This window comes from Solanum tuberosum, unplaced genomic scaffold (assembly GCF_000226075.1).
Source record: "Solanum tuberosum cultivar DM 1-3 516 R44 unplaced genomic scaffold, SolTub_3.0 scf00118, whole genome shotgun sequence".
NCBI classification, from domain to species: Eukaryota; Viridiplantae; Streptophyta; class Magnoliopsida; order Solanales; family Solanaceae; genus Solanum; species Solanum tuberosum.
The window spans coordinates 211131-231267 of NW_006239043.1; the positions used below are offsets into that span (position 1 = coordinate 211131).

At 33.6% G+C, this 20137-nt stretch overlaps 1 protein-coding gene across 1 annotated transcript; it reads right to left on the reverse strand.

The window, feature by feature from the left end:
• Positions 1–2496: 2496 nt before the first annotated feature.
• On the reverse strand, positions 2497–13068 carry LOC102599823 (kinesin-4). Its single transcript, XM_015309923.1, has 20 exons — positions 12967–13068; positions 12270–12357; positions 11697–11854; positions 11468–11614; positions 10865–11120; positions 10469–10560; positions 10314–10385; positions 9413–9505; positions 8881–8955; positions 7166–7247; positions 6971–7066; positions 6475–6648; positions 6270–6376; positions 6025–6191; positions 5743–5904; positions 5383–5633; positions 5036–5199; positions 3427–4694; positions 3125–3300; positions 2497–2818 (listed from the first exon to the last, which is right to left on the reverse strand). The coding sequence occupies exons 2-20, from the start codon at positions 12334–12336 to the stop codon at positions 2751–2753; spliced, it is 3675 nt and encodes a 1224-aa protein (XP_015165409.1). The 5' UTR covers positions 12337–12357; positions 12967–13068; the 3' UTR covers positions 2497–2750.
• Between the last annotated feature and the right edge of the window lie 7069 nt (positions 13069–20137).

Here is a 20137-nt window from a genome sequence, read left to right on the forward strand (position 1 = left end):
TGCCATAAAAGAGTAGAAACAGAATAAGCAAAACCATTTTCATTGATAGGAATAGAAGATTGTTTAATACAACTATTGGACATAACAGGAGAAGATTTAGATAAACTAGACTTAGACAAAGAACTAGAATTAAATGAAACAGGAAACATAGGCTTCTGGGAAACAAAATCCATCTGAGGTGTGTTATCTCTCATCACATAGAGTCCAGCTGCAGCTTCACCAAGAAGTTGGTCCCTCTTCAAAAAAGGGGACTGAATAGAACAATTATATTTAGAAAAAGTTAGATTGCAATCAAACTGTGTGCAAAGCTGAGAAACTGACAAAAGATTATGTTTAAAAATAGGAACAAGTAAGACATTATGTAATTCTAAATCTGGAGTAAGAAATAAACTTCCCATATAATTTACTGTGACTTGATAGGAATTTGGGAGACTTACTGTCACCGGGATAGAAAGAAGGACAATATTATGCAAAAGGGTTTTATTATAGGTCATATGTTGGGAGGCTCCAGAATCAACTATCCAAGTATTGTGATGTAACTTAGAATAGAAAGAGGTAAAAATATTATAAGCGTACTGCATACCGGCCAGATTTGCACTGGCAGTGACATTTGGAGTTGATGCTCCAATTCCTTCTTGAACAGTTTGGAACATCTGAATCAATTGGTCACACTGTGCCTTGGAGAACCCTTGACCAGAGATGAGATTAGAAACTGTATGAGCACCAAGCCCTATAGTGTTATCCTGCTCTCCAATAGCACTGTTGACAGATTGGTTAGGAAAATCTCCCTTCCTAGTTTTATTAAACTTATAATGAGCAGGGTAGCCCACCAATTTGTAGCATTCTTCCTTAACATGACCTGATTTTTTGCAATACTTACAAACTTGCTCGAATTTCCTAACATCAGTCTTATTGTTTTGAGCAACATTCCTGTATTCCCTTGCCTGTCTAGATCCATTTGAATTATGTCCAGCACTGTAAAAGGCAGAAGAGTCAGTACCAAGAGTATGTTGAGCATGTACCTCCCTTTGTGATTCTTCATGGAGAACAATGGAGTAAGCCTGTGCAGTTGAAGGAAGTGGTTTCATCATAAGTATGTTTCCTCGAACACCAGTGTAGACATCATTAAGACCCATTAAGAATTGAATAAGTTGTTGATCCTCATTCATCTTAGCGTTATGTGATTTTGCTCCGCAATCACAATCACAACGACAAACCATAAAGGTATTGAGCAATTTTAACTGATCCCAAATTCTGTTAAGTTTAGTGAAATAACTTGCAACATCTGAAGTCCCTTGACTAATATTGTTGAGATCTCGTCGCAGTTGAAACAACCTAGCACCATCTGCTTGTCCATAGCGTTCCTCAAGCTCAGTCCACAAATCTTTCGCAGTTTGAGAGTAAATCACACTCTCTGAGATGTCTCTGCTAAGAGAGTTGAGAAGCCACGCAATCACCATATCATTGCATCTTTTCCAATGATCAAGCAAGGGTGAATCTGGATCTGGAGGCTTACAACCTCCAGTGATAAAACCTAACTTATGCTTGGCTGAGAGAGAGATCAAAACACCTCTGCGCCAATTTCCATATCCAGTACCATCAAAAGTGACATTGAGCAAATTCATACCAGGGTTATCTGATGAAGCAAGATAATAAGGATGGCTTTGATCCACCAAAACAGTAGGAGGAGCAGTCCTAGCTGTAACTGTAGTAGGAGGAAGTGATTCGTCACCCATGGAGGAAAAAAAATCAAGTAATAAGAACAAACTTATGGAAGACAAGAGAAAACAGTCGTATATAGAGCTTCTAACCTTGCTCTGATACCATGTAAAACTTCAAAGAAAGAAAAACGATATGAAGAATTTTTTCTGTATTGCTCAATTTTTTTATCCTTGTACATTGCTCTATATATACAAGTTTTGGACAAGTATTAGAATCCTAATTGTAATTGAATTCCAACATACTCCTGATTGTAACAGAATCCTAACCAACTAAATAAAGATAAAACTAAACTAATAAATAGTTTTGTGGCTAATGACACAAAAATCCTTATTCAATTATATTAGAGAATCTGATAAGTCTGCGTGTCAACGGTAAGATCCAGCATCATTGTCTTTATTTCCTTTCTCGTTTATTGTTTCTTGAGAGCTATTGGCGAGGAGCTTGTCTCCGACAACAAGTTATCAAAGTAAAGTTCAAGTATTATAGATCTATATATTTTACCAATCCAACATTACATTGTTCGTTAATATATAGCATCGAAATTTTTGCTATGGTCTAAATTAAGATGATATTGGTGCACTCTGAGTCTTCAAATCTTGGGTTCGAATCTGCGTATTAGTTGTCCCTTTTACACGCTTTTTAAAATAAGAAATGTTTTAAACTAATTAATTTTACCTACACCTCGTAGAGATAGAGAAGTTGTTTCCGATAGACCCTCAATTTGAATAAAGCATGCCAAACAGTTTGAAATGAACTTTCATTCAAATGTCATGTTATTGGTTGGTATACAACAATGTTAACATCTATCAGGTTTCTTTCTAGCCTCAGAGATTTTATTTCTTTCTAGTCCCTCAGTTCCTATTTTCTGCCTCAGTAATCTGTACAGAAATGTTGATGTTAACAGCATTGCGACGTCTAAAATTGCAGTGAGTATCTGCAGCATAAACGTGTCTAACTCGATGTCAAGTAGTCAGTATTTGTTGATGCCTACTGTCAGCTCCCTGATATTAACTACTTAGTATTGTTCCTCATAGCCACCTCTTTGTTAACTTAGCTGAAGCTCCAGGAGTTTTGCAATTTCTACTTTCATTTGCACCTGTAAAATGAACGACGATTCTGTAAATGCTACATTTGATCAGTATTGGTTTTTAACTGAAATTTAACATTCATTTTACTTGAAGTTAATGATGAAAAACACACCTGAACTATCATGTGTTCATTTTATTCTACTTGAACTATCACCAACTATTTACAGAAACACACCATGGTTCAAGTAAGAAAAGGGAACAACTAATAGTTGAGGTATGGATTTTTGATAAATAGTTAGTGATAGTTCATGGCAGGAAACATGCAAAAAACGTGATGCTTCAGTGTATTTTTGACCATTATCTCTTTTACTTACAAGAAGAATCAGGCAAGCTCCCTCCTCCAAGTGAAGATCTCCTCGACATGATTGGTGGTGGAATGCCAGTTAGGGATTGTCTTCGCAGTGTCCTTGCATTAGATGTCATTGATGACGTCTCCTCATTTAGGCAATTCAAAGGTAGTGAGGCTGCTTCACTCTTTTTCTGTTGGTTCCTGCAAGTTTTCACAAGTAAATAAAACACAATTCTGCATTAGATTAATTGAGTTCATCTATATATATGGATTAATTGAATACACAAGAAAACCAACTGAAATGTCATCAGACAATGAATCACTTACTTTCTTTCAGATCCATTAATCAGCTTCCCAATAGTCCGAAGTGATCTTCGTATTTGAGATCCTTTTCCATGAGTACGGCTAATCAAACTAGGCGTCTGGACTTCAGATGAAATTGTACGCTCACTTTGCATTCCTTCCTTGTTCTCATTTATAGAAGTTATCAGTGGCTCAGGTGTTTTGGGTAGTTGAAGAGAAGGAATCCTTGTTCTGTTATCTGTTAATTTCACACCCTGGCTTTTAATGGCAGCACTTGTCGGACTCCTAGGTGCATTGCAGCTCTTAAAAGCAGAAGTTGGACTTAGAGGTGCCTGCTGGCTTTTGAAACCAGAAGTTGGACTCCGAGGAGGCTGCTGACTTTTATAAGTAGGAGTTGGACTCCGAGGAGCCTGCTGGCTTTTGAAACCAGAAGTTGGACTCAGAGGTGCCTGCTGGCTTTTGAAACCAGAAATTGGACTCCGAGGAGGCTGTTGACTTTTATAGGTAGGAGTTGGACTCCGAGGAGCCTGCTGGCTTTTGAAACCAGGAGTTGGACTCGGAGGTGCCTGTTGGCTTTTGAAACCAGAAGTTGGACTCCGAGGCGGCTGCTGACTTTTATAAGTAGGAGTTGGACTCCGAGGAGCCTGCTGGCTTTTGAAACCAGAAGTTGGACTCCGAGGAGCCTGCTGACTTTTATAGGAAGAAGTTGGACTTCGAGGTGGCTGCTGGCTTTTGAAACCAGAAGTTGGACCCTGGGGAGCTTGCTGGATTTTAAAACCAAAAGTTGGACTCCGAGGAGCCTGCTGGTATTTGAGACCAGAAGCTGGACTTTGAAGAGCATCCTGACTTCTAAAAGCAAAAGGTGGACTCAGAGGAGCCTTCAGGCAACTATCATTACCGGCTTGATCATACAATTTTGTGACATCATCTCCCTCCTGAAGCTCAGTAGATTGCTGTAAGCACACAACTTCTTGCTGGTCGCGCTTGCTAGTGAGTTCTAATAATTTAATATGTTCGAGATTCTTGCTGGCTAATCTTGGCCCTTCTAAACTTAATCTTCTTGAACGAGTTTTCACAGCTGGAGTTTTGGATCCCTTTTCATCATCAAGGTTTGCCTTTTCTGTCCTCACGGTGGTGGTGCAATTCTCGATGCTTAATCTACGAGCTCGTGGAGTGGATCTCTCACCTATTGGTTTTGGCTTCTGGAAAGGTGTCCTTGCTGCTTCCTTTGTTTTGTTAATTTGAGGAGTTAGTGCTTCCTTGTTAGCCAATGCCCTTTTCAGGGTCTCAATCTACAATCATTATCCAACATTATAAGCCCAAGAAAATTTTCTTTGTCCTGTCTTGTAACCAACTACAAAAATGAATGCAGTAACAACAACGAAATAAAGCAAAATGGAGAGAAGTACACAACATACAGAAGAAAGAACAGTATTGACAACGCAATAATGCGACAACCGAAGCACAAAAAATACAGCCTTCTCTATCTTGTAACCAACATTTAAGCCACTTTACTCTCCCCAAATCCCACCTGTGGGATTACACTGGGTATGGTGTTGTCTTGTAACCAACATTTAAGCCACACTGTTATACTTATATAACCATATAGTATCATAAAATGATTGTATTTTACCTCTGCCTTGAGCTCTAAAACTTCGATGCTCTCTTTATTTAAACGAGCTGCACCAAGTTCCACACTCGAAACCCTCTGTGCAAACTTCAGAGTACTAATTGTTTCTCCAAATGAATCCCCTTCAGGACTGACATGAGCAAACATTAAAGTTTTCGCATGTCCACCTGAAATACACCAAAAAAAGCATTAGCAAACTATAAATACTTGTAACTGCAGAAGTCACTTGAGTTAAAAAAGAAACTCCTCCAAAATATTTCAAAGCCTAAGTTTCTATTTAGCTCAATAATCGTCTAGATCAGTCAAATAAGTTGCTATGAGGAGCGAAATCTCGAGCTAATTGCACAAACCTAAAGAGTTCTGCAAGAGTAATGTGAGTTTGCTGTTTCTATAAGGGATGTGGGAATTCTTCTGCGCCAATGCTGTGATCACATCGCCCAAGCAAGAGAGAGATTTATTAATATGTTGTGCCTCTTTGAGGCTGTCTCCAGTAACTTCTGACTTGTCAACTCGTTCACTACCAGCAAGATCCACCAAATGGAGGCAACTGTGGATTATGTTTCCAGATGTATCTTCACCATGCACGTGTACAGTCAGCACACTGCATGTATTTTATGTGAACATAAGTACACTTGACAATTTTAATAACTCTGTTAAGTTGGTCTGAATGGAAATTGAGTAGAGATAACTTAAATACTGTTCAGTCTCACCTGTGTGAACGGCTACTACGGTTGTTCATGGCAGTACAGCCAACAGCGCGGTTCAAGTCACCAAGTTTCATCAGTTCTATAACATCTGTAGCGCAATTCACAGGATGCATGCTAGCATCAGGCAGAGGTAGACCATTGCCACTCATGCAGCTTCTAATCTCTAATGTATGAACAGTTAAGGGTGCAATTATATCACTTTCTGCCTTGAAGTATCTCAAATGAACTCACGAAATCTGGTGTAAACTAAGGAATAATTCAGTGAAAGGATATTTAGTAAGCAACGAATCGTCTGCCAGAAGATCATGAATTTGTTCATTGTATATCTCGACCATTTGAACATGGATCTTATAGCTCATGATGTCCTTCCTTTCATCAGATAGTATGAATAGATCATTTAGAGCCAATTGATTAATTCCGAACTCTTTTATTGATCCACCTCCAGGGCCAGACTGCCAAGAGAGAAATATTCGATATGAAGCTTCTGCATGCAAGTAAGGAATTATTTTTCGCGTATGCAAAGCTCTTACCATGGTATATGTTTTCCCAGATCCAGTTTGACCATAAGCAAAAATGCATACATTGTAACCATCCATCACTGATCTTACAAGTGGTTTAGTGTCTCGAAATACATCTTCTGCAAAATTAAGCAATGTTACACGATAAAACAACAACCTTTATAAAAATATGGAAGTTGTATCTTCAGCTGTACAATGTAACACACGGTATCCTTACCCTGAGCGGCACTTGGTCCAAAAACACGGTTGAACTGGAAAATTTTCCTCCCTTCTTTCCAGGATTTTAATGGGTCAATTACAACCAAAGAGCCATCTTCTCCAATGAAATCTATGGCAGTTTTCGCTTCTGCATTGAAGGCAGGCCTTATTCTGCAGTAAACTCTAATATTCCCTGAAGAATAAATTAACACAACAGGATTAGAGAGCTTTTGTGGAACAAAACTTTATTCCAATAGGTTCTTCAATGGGGGTAGAGTAACTCAGCATTTTACTTTTAGTTGATGTTCTTTTATATACATCCTTTTTCCGTCATTTTCGACTGTGTGATTTATCATTTTCTGTTTCCTCCAATCCTAAAACAATGGAAAGGGAGAGATAAAAAGAGATTAAGCCATATATCTTGATTTTCTGTTATTTTGGAACTGATTTTCTATGGCCTCCGATCCCAAAGCCTTTCACATTGTTATGTTTGTCGATGTAATCCTTGTTGATACCTTTTAGATCTTGAACCATGTTATGCAAGGATCTGTTTTCTTTCATAACCTTATGATATCCAAGAGCAGCATTAGACATATCCAGTACTTGGTCTCCTGAAATCAGGATAATTCAAATTTCAACTTAGCTTTCAAATTATAGAAATGATAGTCGATATAGATATATAGAAAGGTTTGTTTACAGAAAAAGCCTACCAAGTTGCTTCAGATCACTTTGTAGCTGAGACTGCAGATTTTCGAACTCTTTCTTTGTACTTGATAACAGCACCTTAAGATTCTGTGAGCTTAAAGTATTAGTCATCCAAGACAGTGATCTATATCAAATCAAGAAAATATTTAGCCCAAAAAAACATATATTGAACTGGAAAGGATATTCTGCAAATCAAAGCATTACAACTAATGCACTTGCAGACCACTCATGATTAACAGTCACTAAAAGTCTAAAAGTCAAAAACAGGAATAGAAATGAAATATCTTAACATGTAATTCACATACTTAGAGGGATGATTTTGACAGCGGAAAATCTTAGAAAATGGAGGTTGTATGCGTCAGCTGGTGTTACATGGGAAAGAAGGTGGGCAAAGGACGTGGATCATCTTCTACTTCATTTTGTGGGACAACCATGAGGTTATGGTGGGATTTGCTTAGGTGGTTCATCAGCACTTGATGGGTAATACCAAAAACTGTAAAAGATTTGATGTTCAGGTGGAAGTCGAAGGACTTGGAATGTGGTCCCACTTGCTTTAATGTGGCTAGTTTGGAGAGAGAGAAATAGGAGAGCTTTTGAAGGTGTAGAGTCGAGTTTCTCTCAGTTGAGGAGTAGTCTCTGCTCCCTTATTTTCTTTTGATGTAAACAGAAAGTTCCTTGTTGTATAGATGATTGGGCAGAGTTTGAACAGAATCATATTTTGTAGATTCCTTTCTTGTTGGTTTTACCCTTGTTGTATATTGTCAATTTGGTCATGTTTATGAATGAAATACATATTCTTGATTTTTTTAAATAAATACTTAGACAACCAAGCTACAACTTAATATTCTTACACTTTTCAATAGATTCAACAACGTTATGGTTCACCGTCATCAGCCACGTATTCATCTCTACTGCAGTAGACCATACTGTTCTATTTAGATTATCTAGCTACCTATGGTAGCGCAAAAAGTGCATGCGGCGCGGCATTTTTTACCACCTGAAGTTAGATTTTGGGGACCATGAAGCACATAAGGCCTTCTATTGATGCCGAGGTTTTCTTCATCTCTTATACCATCCAGAACCTTTTTACTTGTCAAGAGATCATTACAACAGCAACAACATACCCAATATAATCCTACAAGTGGGGTCTGGGGAAAGTAGGATGTACACAGACCTTACCCTGCCTTCGTGGGTAGAGAGGTTATTTATGATAGACCCCGGCTCAAAAAATGTTAATGAAGCAAGATTGCAAGAATAAAATGACAGCAAAATAGCAAGAGATAAAGCAAATGAGGCAAAAGGAAATCAGGTTATTTGTCAAGAAATCAGTAGTTCTTAAGGACTAGGATCAATGTTATCAAAATAAATAAGCGCAAAAGTGTGGGTTTTGATGAAAAAAAGGTGCAAATTGAGAAAAAAAAATACAAATCAATTGTTTAGTCTCGCCTCTTCAGGAGACTTTCATTAGCAAGGAAAAGTATTACTTAGAGCCTTGATAAAGACAAGTACAACTAAGTGCACATTAAGCGATGTGAAATGCTCAACATGTTTTGTGCTCAGTTAACAGATCAACTCTTTTCTGTGGATCAGCAAGAAAGATGTATGGCTGTTGATACTTGAGGACAAAATTCACCCAAATGACATACAAGGACAAATTTCAAATAGAAAGCCCTGAAGGTAAGTAAATAGTAAATTATAATCTAGTTCAAGAAAGACTTACCGAAAGTTCCTTTTCTTGAATTGTAACTACAGTCCAGTGGTTGCATTTGCCCTTCTTTATGCAAGCTCTGCAACACTGAAAACCAGAACTTACCGGTCACCATGATGCTGAAGCACGACGCTATGATGGACATTATATTTGATATACACACTTAAGTTCTGTGTGCAATGTCCTATTCATTTGGCCTTTGCACTAATGGAGATTGAGGATTCTAATTAGACTCAAGCAGTATATATAACACTACACTCAGATTGACTTTCGATCTTTCCAAATAGTCTCCAGCTACTACAATACTGAAATCTTTTTAAAAAATTCTTGTATCAAGAAAAGTAAAACATGTAGATAGTTTGATAATAGACAAATAGACAAAATCCTTTCCATATAGTTCCCATGACTTTATAGATATTTCTCATCAACTCAAAAGTAAAAGACTCAGATTCTTAACAACTACTTTCATAATGGCAAGATGGACAAATTGAATGCTTTAAGGTTCACAAATGGGGAAAAATGCTTAACAGGTGACCAAGCTTACCTTTCGGTTTCTAAGATTAGATAAATCTTGGAGGGGTATGCATGTGGAGTTGTCTTCTGAGCAACTTATCTCTTTTAAAGGATCTGAGTTCAACTGCATGAGGAGGATTACAAGCTATATGAATCATATTTAAAGGACAGTCGAGAAATAATATCCAGTTTTGACATTAGTTTACTGATCAATTTAGCAACAACAGCAACAAACCTGGTGTAATCCTGCAAGTGAGGTCTGGTGAGTGTAGGATGTACGTAGACCTTACACTACCTTTTTAGGGTATAGAGGCTTTCCAATAGACCTCACCACTACCTTAGCAGAGTAACAATAACTTACAATTATTCCAAGTAATATTTCACCTAGGTTGCATGCATCTTTTGTAGCTAAGCTTCACTATAATGTAGCCCTTCTCTTAAAGGTTTACTTTCAAAATATGAAGTTATAGATGCTACTGAGCCAATATGTAGGAGGGATTCTCATGGAAAACAGGAGGCTACTGTTTCAAGTTAATACATGAGTTACTAGCATATGTTTGAACGCAATAATCAAATGAACAACCTCGTTAAGAAATGGAACTAATAAATCATCAATATCTCTTTTTGAGAAAGAAATAGATCATCAAGCTCACGAGGTCCTTTTTTTTTCTTCCTCTTCATCTCTAAAGACCAAAAAACTGAAAGAGATGGCATATCTAGATGTTATGCAAATATGCATTCTAACTAAAAATATAGTTCAAGAAGAATGAGTCTATCAACGGAAATTCATCATTTTTTATCTTACTTGTCCAACAGGTACATATTCTCTTTAGCTGCATGTGGAGGATGGAGATGACATAGATTGAAAATTTCTTTTTGAAGATATGAAATGGAAACAAGGCAAATTCTCATGTCAAGAGTAATCCAATTACCTTAGGGGACTTGTTTTGAAGTTGTTCCTTGAAGCAGCTAGAGAAGATCCTACTGAACATTTCAACTTGGTTCTGTTTTGGAGAAAAAAAATCTTGAAATGAACCAGCGATCATTGACTCTAAGAAAAGCCACAAACAGTCAGAAGCATACATACCGTATTCCCATTCCGAAAAGAAGCAAAAAAGTTATTGCTAATGTTTTCCTTCATGTCGACCATTCTTTCAGCTAGAGCCTTGACAATTATGCCTAAAAATCCAGTTTAAGAAACCAGAACAAACATGAATTAGTCAACGGAAAGTAGAAACTGACTCCGAAATAAGAATAGAATACAAGTTTGTTCATCATTATAAATCATGTCAGGATCAATAACTCACCAAAAACGTTACTAGTTTTTCAAAACTAAATCTTATGATATTGAGTATGTTCTCAACAGAAGTTGCGACTTTGTTTCAACTATTAAATATGCAGTACTTTCTTTAGCATGAGAACGTTCTTTTAATTGCATGCAAACGTAAAAGAATGCAAAGAAGCTAAAGAACTTCAACTTTACCTTCAAGTTTCTGAATTTCATCCTCTGATGGTGATTGTTTTGGAAAGCTAGCAGACATTTCCAATCGCCTGCGACTATCAGAATTGATTGTCACATGAGTTTGTGCTTGAATCCTTCCCCTTGAAGGAGTCAAGAGAGGAGACCTTAGAGGCTTATAACATCCAACACCTCCAGTCATTTGCTTCCACTCATGGTATGCTTTAAGTTCCAAAATGCAATCCACAACCTTAGTTGATGAACCTGCCTCTATGTTATCCTAAGAATGCACAGAATGAATTGAGAAGTTAGTATCTCTTTCCAGCCTCCATAGATTATAAAACTTAAAACAAGTCAAAATTAGCTACTCCCTCTGGTTCAATTTGTTTGTGTTACTTTCCTTTTTAGTCCATTTAAAGGAGAGTGCTTCTTTCCTTTTTTGGCAATTCTTTAGTTATAACTTTCCCCGCAGCATGTTTAAGACGGCTAGGTTGTTGGACATTTTGGTTCATTCTACATATCTTTAGTTTAAGATGACAAGATTCAAAAGTCTTCTTTAATTTCTTAAACTCCTTGCTAAGTCAAAAGCAGAATTTTTTTTTTGAAACAGAGGGAGTATAATTTTACCCTTTCAAAAACAGACGCCTCAAATGCTGGTAGCTTTAAATCTTCCACAGCTACCAAAAAGTTCCGAATGTTCTCAAAATATTGATATGCTGGCAATGGCTGAGAATCCCACATGATTGACTGTGAAGGTGTGTGGTCTTCTACAACCTAATAACATAAAAACAACAACAAATGAAAAATGAATGTTGTATATAAAGAGCGGCTTTCGGCATACTAGAGAGTGTTGTACCTTTGGAACTGATCCTGTTTGAACTTTGTTAATTAAATTGCAAAGTACCAAGCCACTTCTCAAGCAAGAAACAAACTCTCTCTCGGATGGCTGGCTTGATATACCTAATGGTCCGACGAAACATTCCAACCAGTGGGTTGCTTGATATCGCCTCAAAGCTACAAATACAATAAAAATCCAACATGAATCACATTCATTCCAAAAGGGAAAAATAATACTACAACATACCCAGTGTAATCCCACAAAGTGAGGTTTTGGGAGGGTAGAGTGTACACAGACCTTACCCCTACCTCAGAGGTAGAGAGGAAAAGGGGAAAATAATACACAAAACAAAAAACTAACACCTCCTGATTGGCCACCCTATCAGTGGAGGAGCTAGAGCTTTTCGCCCCCTTTAGCTTTGGCTCAAACTTTGTATTTGTGTTTAAATATCCACTTAATATGTATAAATAAGCTGCACTTTCTAAAATCCAGACCACATAAACTTAAATTTCTATCCCCACGTCAATACTACTTCAATCAAACAATTAACAAATACTTATACTGAAAATAATAAAAGGAAGAATGCTAAACCTGCTTCTTCAGCTTTCCTCCAAGCCAAATTGTATTCATGTCCCCTTCCTCTTGTTTGAGTCTCCATTAAAAATCTAATCTTTTAACTCTGTCATCCAAAGAAAAAGATACAAAATGTTAAAATAGAACATATCATTCAAACCCCTTAAATATAAAACACTTCAATTGATAGTAAATCGAACACATTTCAAGAAAGCATTTATACTCATAAAAATGTAATCAATCCTAAAACCCTTTAATCCCAAATGAACATAAACCCTAAGAATCTCTTAAAAATCATCAAAATAATGAAACAGTTCAAAAAACTTGAACTTTACAAACCCCTTATGAAATGTAAGAGAACTCTACATTTTTACATAAAGACATGTATCCTAAAACCCTTCAAATCACAAATTAACCTTCTCTTCATATACAATCAAACAGTAATATTCATTTGCAATAGAGAAATCTATCAATCCTAACACAAATCCCCATAGTTCAAAAAAAGATTACACCTTTAACATTATTCAAGAATCTTTTTTTATGTCAAATCAAGAAAATTTTTACCCCAAATGAATAGTATGATTTCTAAAAATCTTTAAACCCCAAATGCACATAACACTCCAAGAATCATTCCCAAATAATATTTTTTCAAAACAAATTCATAGTATACAGTATCTTCATCAACATTTTATATAGCTGAAACAATTATACATACTTTCAAGAATCTCTCCTTCTCTCTACGAATGGTAAAAAAAAAATGAACCCCACAATTTTTTTTCACAATTTATGGAGATACAATTTGGAATCTTTTTTTGGAGCTGAGGGAAATGAGAGTTAAAAGTATGAAAGTTATAAAAAATAAATATATATTTTTTACTCTATGCTTTAGGTTTGGATCCGAACCTAAAGGCTCCGGAATCGTAACGTTACTTCCAAATTTGAATTCAAATTTGTGGGGTCTTTGATCTAAGCCGTTGATTGTTGCTACGTGGAATGATCACAGGCGTTGGATTTGATTGCATTTAGAACCTAACCTTCTTTTTTTTTATACCAAGATATTGGTGATCTTCTTTTTACATCAATCAAAAGTGAAAAATGATCTTTTCTATTTTTAGTATAGATTTGTGTTTTTCTTTTTCCAAAATATTTTCGAGTTGAGTCTAGAAGGCAAGACTAGTTAAAAGATTATAAAATCATAATTTAATGAACCGATTCGTCAGTAATGTTGTTTTTTTATAAAAAAAATGGTTGAATTATACTAAGCATATGTTCAGTCTAATTTTTTTTACTAGTCACTTCAGATTAAAAAAAAGTTGACCAAAAGTATTTAAATTATCTTTCTCTTTTTTGAAAAATAAATTAATGTTGTTATTCTAAGAAGGTAAATGATCATTAACTACTTATCTAAAATTCAAACACAAATTAACATTCATTAATTAGAAAGAATTTTTTTTTGGCTAATTAAGGTGTTACAGTAATAAGGGTGTGTTCGTCTCCACGATAAACTAAGGGGACACTCTAAATGTGACACATTTTTTTATTTTTTATTATATAATAAGACCCGTAGATTATTGAGTGAGGTTCGGAACAGATACGACAACTTTAAGGTCAAATATTATTAATTATTAAAGTCAAATCAACTGATTACATAATTTTCTTAGTCAACTTGTAATCTTCCTTTAATATATGTTTGACTTGTGGTTTGATTAAAATTCAAAAAGAGATAATGAATAACCTAAAGAAATTTATCACTAATCAAACGAGAATTAATATAAATCAAATTTTCTATGTTGCAATGCCATGAAAAGTGGAAATAAAAAAAATTATCTTATCAATAAAAGGAAAAGGAATATCAATTGTAGCCAGTTTCTCTTTTTTTCATGCCAAATATGTTCACTTATCTGACTAATTTTTTTTTTCTGAGAACAATTTATTTCAATCTACCTCTTCCATCTTTTTTCAGAAATATTGTGTAGTAAACGTGTTAATTTTCACCAGTAATAAAATTATATAGTTATATAAAAAATAATAGGGATAATGCATAAGTACCGCTAAACTATGACCGAAATCTCAGCAATACACTTAAACTTAGCTAGAGTCCTATTACTCCTTCCAACTATTTTAAAATGGAATAAACACACACCAAAAGCTGCACACTCTCTTGAAGACAAGTGAAGACCTAAAATATTGGACGCATATCATTTTTAATTGGTTTATTTATAACTAGTATCCATACCTGCTCGTTGCATGGTATTTTTAAATGTTATAGTTTTTAAAATTTATTATTCACTTGTCAATATTTATTTATTTGTTAAAAAAAATGGTCTTAATAATACACTATTACTAATTATATGATCATATTAACTTAATGTTTTAGTACACAACTTTATTTATTATAATATTATTATTATAATAGCTATAATCAGATATGTTTTTATTTACATATATTTTTGCTAAATTATAATAAAGCTATTTATTTCGTCTACAAAAATAATCAAATTTCAACTTTTGACATGAAATGTTTAATACCATAAGAGTAAAAACAAATGTAAATATTTAACATATTTATTCTTGAAAAAAAAATTCTTTTATTTTGTAAAACTATTTTGAACTCCACTTTTTCAAATTTTAGTAGTAAATATTTCTTGTCCCATGGTTTACATTTACAATTTGGGTCATTCTCTTTATATATTCTTTGTGGCATTCTTTTACGTTTGCATGCAATTAAAAGAACATTCTCATGCTAAAGAAAGTACTCAATATTATAAGGCATAGTTTTGAGTTGCTGAGAAAACTAGAATTGAAAGAATGCATATATTTTTGTAAGTTTTCATATCTTTTGAATAAATTGAAAACAAAACATACCTTTAAATATGACTTTATTTCTGTAGTTTTAAATCTTTTAAAATAAACTTACTTAAATACAATGAAACATAAATTATTTAATTTAGACCTAGAAGAATTATTTAAGGAATAAAAATATAGTGTAAAACCTTAGGTTCAGTAAAAAATTATGTGTCTAGAATACTTTTAATGTTCTAGTTTAATAATAGTGCATAAACGTATACCTAATTATAAGTGTAGTAATTGGTTATGTGCTTTGTGATCTAGTGTGGCGATAAGTGTAGATTCAATCCGATGAGGCTCGTAATGGGCCGACCTAGATCGCTATCAAGGTTTCATTAGTTGTAACTAGGTCTCCACTCTAGTCCTTGTGTTAACATGAAAAAATTTATAAATAAGTGATCTAGTTTACAAAATATGTATACAATATGTATGTGGAGAATATTTTTACTAAACATATACGTACTACGCAAATAACATCTACGTACTATACATATAATATACACACTTATACATAACTGGTGTATAAATTGTGTATATTTCGATCATTTTTATACATAATTTGTAAACTAGTTTATTGAATTGTTTACTTTATGTTTGTATTTCTATAAACATACCATTTAGGTTATTTCACATCATTTGTTGTACACTAAAATCTCACTAAATTAATATTCGGTTAATTAATAATTTCTCTAAGATAATAATTTCCTCTAGTCCCGACTTGGGCCAATGAAAAAATTCACTCATTTCGATAAGATAATAAGATACTATATTTTCAGAAGACCCCTATATAAATATATTGTTCCATTAATATTATAAATTAATAATCCTTTAAAAGTACAAATATATCTAAGAAAATTTAGTGAAATATGATTATATTATGTTCAGTTTTTTGTTAAAATTTAAATCTAGTTGAAGCTGAACTCTAACTTTTCTTATTGCATCCACAAGTTTCAGTGTTGTCTTTTCTAATTGCACCATAAAATTGTGAAGAGTTCTAGATGCAATTGTTTCTTACGCTTAACTACTTCCAAAGGTATTGTATCATGTTCAAATTTATCATCAACATTGTTTTTCCAATGATATCCACAATTTGTTCTAAGTTCTGGACCTCTGAACATGTATCATTTTCACTCATCTAATAGGTTATTAACGTTCAATTTATTGCGGTAACCGAGATCATTAATCATGATCTCAAGTTCATGAATGACATTTTCTAAAGTGGGTTCTTTCAAATTCTTTGAGATTCTATCCTTGAACATTTTTTTCGGTGTTGAACACTCTTTAAATTAATAAATACTAATTTATTGATTAAATAATACCTCTATAAAAATAATAATATTTCATGGTCCCACCTATATTAATTTAGAGAGGTTTTGTTGTATATGTTTGTTATCTCATTGATGTCATCATCTTATAAATTGTATTGTAACATAGAAGAAAACCCAACTCTTCTTCAATCTACGATATGGCTAAAATGATACGCAACTATCTTTGTTAATCTAAATATACTTTGGGTAAACTACATAAATCTCACTAGTTTAGGTCCTAATTACTAAGATTTTCGATAGTTTCAAATATTCCTTCCTCTACCATATTTCGTGCATAGGATACATGAGTCTAAATCCGCGAGATACTTGTATCTGCTAAATTTTAAAATCGAGATACATATTTTATTTGTTTAAATTGGTTATAACTAATTTCTCTAATTAGAGGAGTAATTGAGGAGTTTCAGAATACATCGACAATTAATTCTAAAAATTTAAATTAATCGAATCTGTTAATATAAGACGGAAATCAAGGAGGGTATCTATGTTTAATTAATTTTATTTTATCATTCTTTGAAATAATAAATTCATTAATATTATTAATAAAATACAAAAAACATGCATATCTTGGACTTCTAATTTGATTAATTTCATTTTATTACTCTTAAAATAATGAATTCACTAATTTGATGTATCTATTATCTATATATGATGTATCCAACAAACTAAATATTTAGATACACGAGTATCATACAAGTACATTCATATGTACCATAGAAATATCTAATATTAATTTCATGTACTTGTTATATGTATCTAGTATTAATTTCATGTATCTATTTATATGATCTAATATTATTTCATTAGCTTTTATATGTATAATTTGATGTATTAAGTATCAATTTCATATGTTATATTTAAAAACATGTATCTCATAGTAAGCATATACATCAAATTATGGAATGTTACTGAAACACATGAATTTAGGAATAAATCACGACGATAGAGTATTTGTATGAGAATGGAATAAAGTACTTAATTATTCATATTCATAAATGTTCAGATGTAATATGAGTTAGTAATATCAAGATTGATAAAAGAAACAAACAAACTAGGGCATAATAACATGTCTATCGCCGTCAGCTATATTAGGGAAAACATGAACTATAACAAAGGAAAGAAATTCCGAATAACTTATGAACCCTCGCCACCGTCGATCGACAAAACAAATACTGTTTTTTAATACATGGAGGTTTGTTACTATTTTTCTCACATAACACTAAGAGAATGTGTAGAATATGCATTTTGTTTCGTTTCTTTTTTTTCCCTTTCCATTGTGGTGTTTCTTTAATGCAGTTGTGACTGTTGATCCATAATTCATATATCAATAAAAGAAATTCATCCATCACTATTAAACAGGGGGTAATAGTATCCCTTTTAAACAAACCTGCAAAAATTCATAGAGATTTAGTTTTGAAATTTGGAGATACAAATATGTACTAAGAGGATTAAAGGAAGAGAGAGATGGTGGATGTGGGTGAAGGACGTGAGGTGGGGGTGGGGGTGGGGTGAGAGATATAGACGAGTAATGGGATTGAGGAAGGGAAACGATTGATGTGAGAAAAAGAATGTGAATTGCTAATGGACCATTAATTAAGGAGTTTGAATTTTAAGATAATTATGCAATACCATATTTAAGGGATTTGTGTATCTGATTAAATCTCTTAAAATATATGGTATAAATATTAAAAGTGGTATTATGTGTAATTATTTTAAACTAGAGGTAAAATAAGTATATATGGTAGTGAAGTATGTCTAGTTATTACCTAACTACACATCATTTTTCACCTTATTTTCTATTATTCCCTACTATTTTAAAAATTTACAAAAAATCCTCTTTTTTCTTAAATTTTCTCCTTTCCGGATACATAACTTTTAATCTTCCAACTCCACCATTTTCTCCCATTTTTCATGCCTATATTCACTCCACTATATCACCAGTTACCTCCATCACTCCTTTTCTAAAATTATAAATATTTTCTCTCTCCAGCTAATGGTTTAAAGTTAATCAAGAGGTAGTTCTTCATTCATTTTTTCTTTTCAGATTTTTTAATAAGCTCAATTTTTTGGTCCTCTGTTTTTTTCAGCTCTTTCATTTTCATGTCACAAACTTATATAGAGTATCCATAAATTTCAAGTACTTAGGTGCAACAAAACACAAGGTGACAAAGTTGTCCTAGACAATTGAAGATAAGCTACACTTCTCGTTCATAAGATTTCATACTTCCAGTTCATTATCGTCATTCAAGGTTTTTTCTTTTTTACTTTTTCATCTACGAAATTCTGATACATATGGATGATGTTTCATCTTTTAGTATTGGGATAACCAAATTAGTTTCATCTACTCAAGAAAATGTTTGTCGTATCTTTGATTCTAACGATGAAGATTTTATTGAAAATAGATTTAAACAAATCAAAGATTCATTATTCATAAAGAATCTGGTGTTGGAGAAGCCAAAGTTGAAGAAGGATCTAGACTTCTAAATCTATTGCGGAAAAACACTCAAAAAGGGGGAATTTTTTTGGATCTACCTACCAAAGGCACATATTTTCAATGTATCTTAATTATTTTTAGTCTTAAATTTGTCTTTGTTAGTTGTAACAATGTTTCGTTTCATCACTACTATAATGGTCTCTATTTATGCAATGTATCATGTTTTTTTCTTTCCAGTTCATCATCGTCATTTTTTAATTCTTTTTTTACTTTTTCATCTACAAAATTATGATATATATATGGATGATGTTCCATCTTTTAGTATTGAGTTTATCTAATTAGTTTCATCTACTCAAGAAAATGTATGTCGTATCTTTATTTCTGACGATGAAGATTTTATTGAAAATAGATTTAAAGAAAATGAGCGATTCATTATTCATGATGAATCTAGAGTTGGAGAAGTCATAGTCGAAGAAGGATCTCGACTTCAGAGTTATGTATTTGATTTATAACTATTACAAACTTCATTATCTTTACTGCCTATGTATCAGATGTATTATTATGTATCTGCAATACTATTTTATAACTAAATCAGTGTTTATCATATTCATAATTTTCCTTTGTATATAATACATAACTATGTCAAATTATACGGGCATGATACATAAATACTAATTTATACTACATGTATCGATCTCAAATCAAACAATTTATGGGCAACAATCACATGTTTAATGTATCTCGTAACAAAGAGAGATGTCGGGACAAGACCCCCGATCATCCTAACAACTGAAATACTAGAAAGCAATGTAAAAAGGAGTCCTTCAGAAAGCAATGAGGCTCACCAACAGACTCTGAGTGCTCAACTGGATCAACGAGGTGCTGGATGTTGATCTTGGCTACCTTTGTCTGCATCATTAAAAGATACAGGCCAAATGTCATCAGTACATTGAATGTACGAGTATGCGAGGGAATACTAAAACAAAACGTAAGCTTGAAAAGAATCGGAAAGGAATACTTACCTTAGCTTTACTCAACTCATGAATAACTTAACTCAATATAAAGCAACAACACATGCAATATATGGAAAGCTTTTAAAACAATAGAAAGCAACTCAGATTGTTAAAGAAAATGCGATAACTACTTAACTTACTCATATAATAAAGTAATATAATACTATGGGAGATTCTCTAACCGAAAACCACCACTATGAGCCTAAGTGGTGATACAACGTCTTGCCCACGCTGCCAGAACTGTCCTATACCTTGCCGGAATATAGA

What these genes read in the sequence shown, in the direction of transcription:
- LOC102599823 (XM_015309923.1), bottom strand. Translation starts at nt 12,336, where the DNA reads ATGGAGACTCAAACAAGAGGAAGGGGACATGAATACAATTTGGCTTGG. An exon ending in GAGGAAAGCTGAAGAAGCAG is followed by an intron (nt 11,855 to 12,269) that starts GTTTAGCATTCT and finishes TTGTATTTGTAG; the next exon opens with CTTTGAGGCGATATCAAGCA. An exon ending in TGAAATTCAGAAACTTGAAG is followed by an intron (nt 10,561 to 10,864) that starts GTAAAGTTGAAG and finishes CTGGATTTTTAG; the next exon opens with GCATAATTGTCAAGGCTCTA.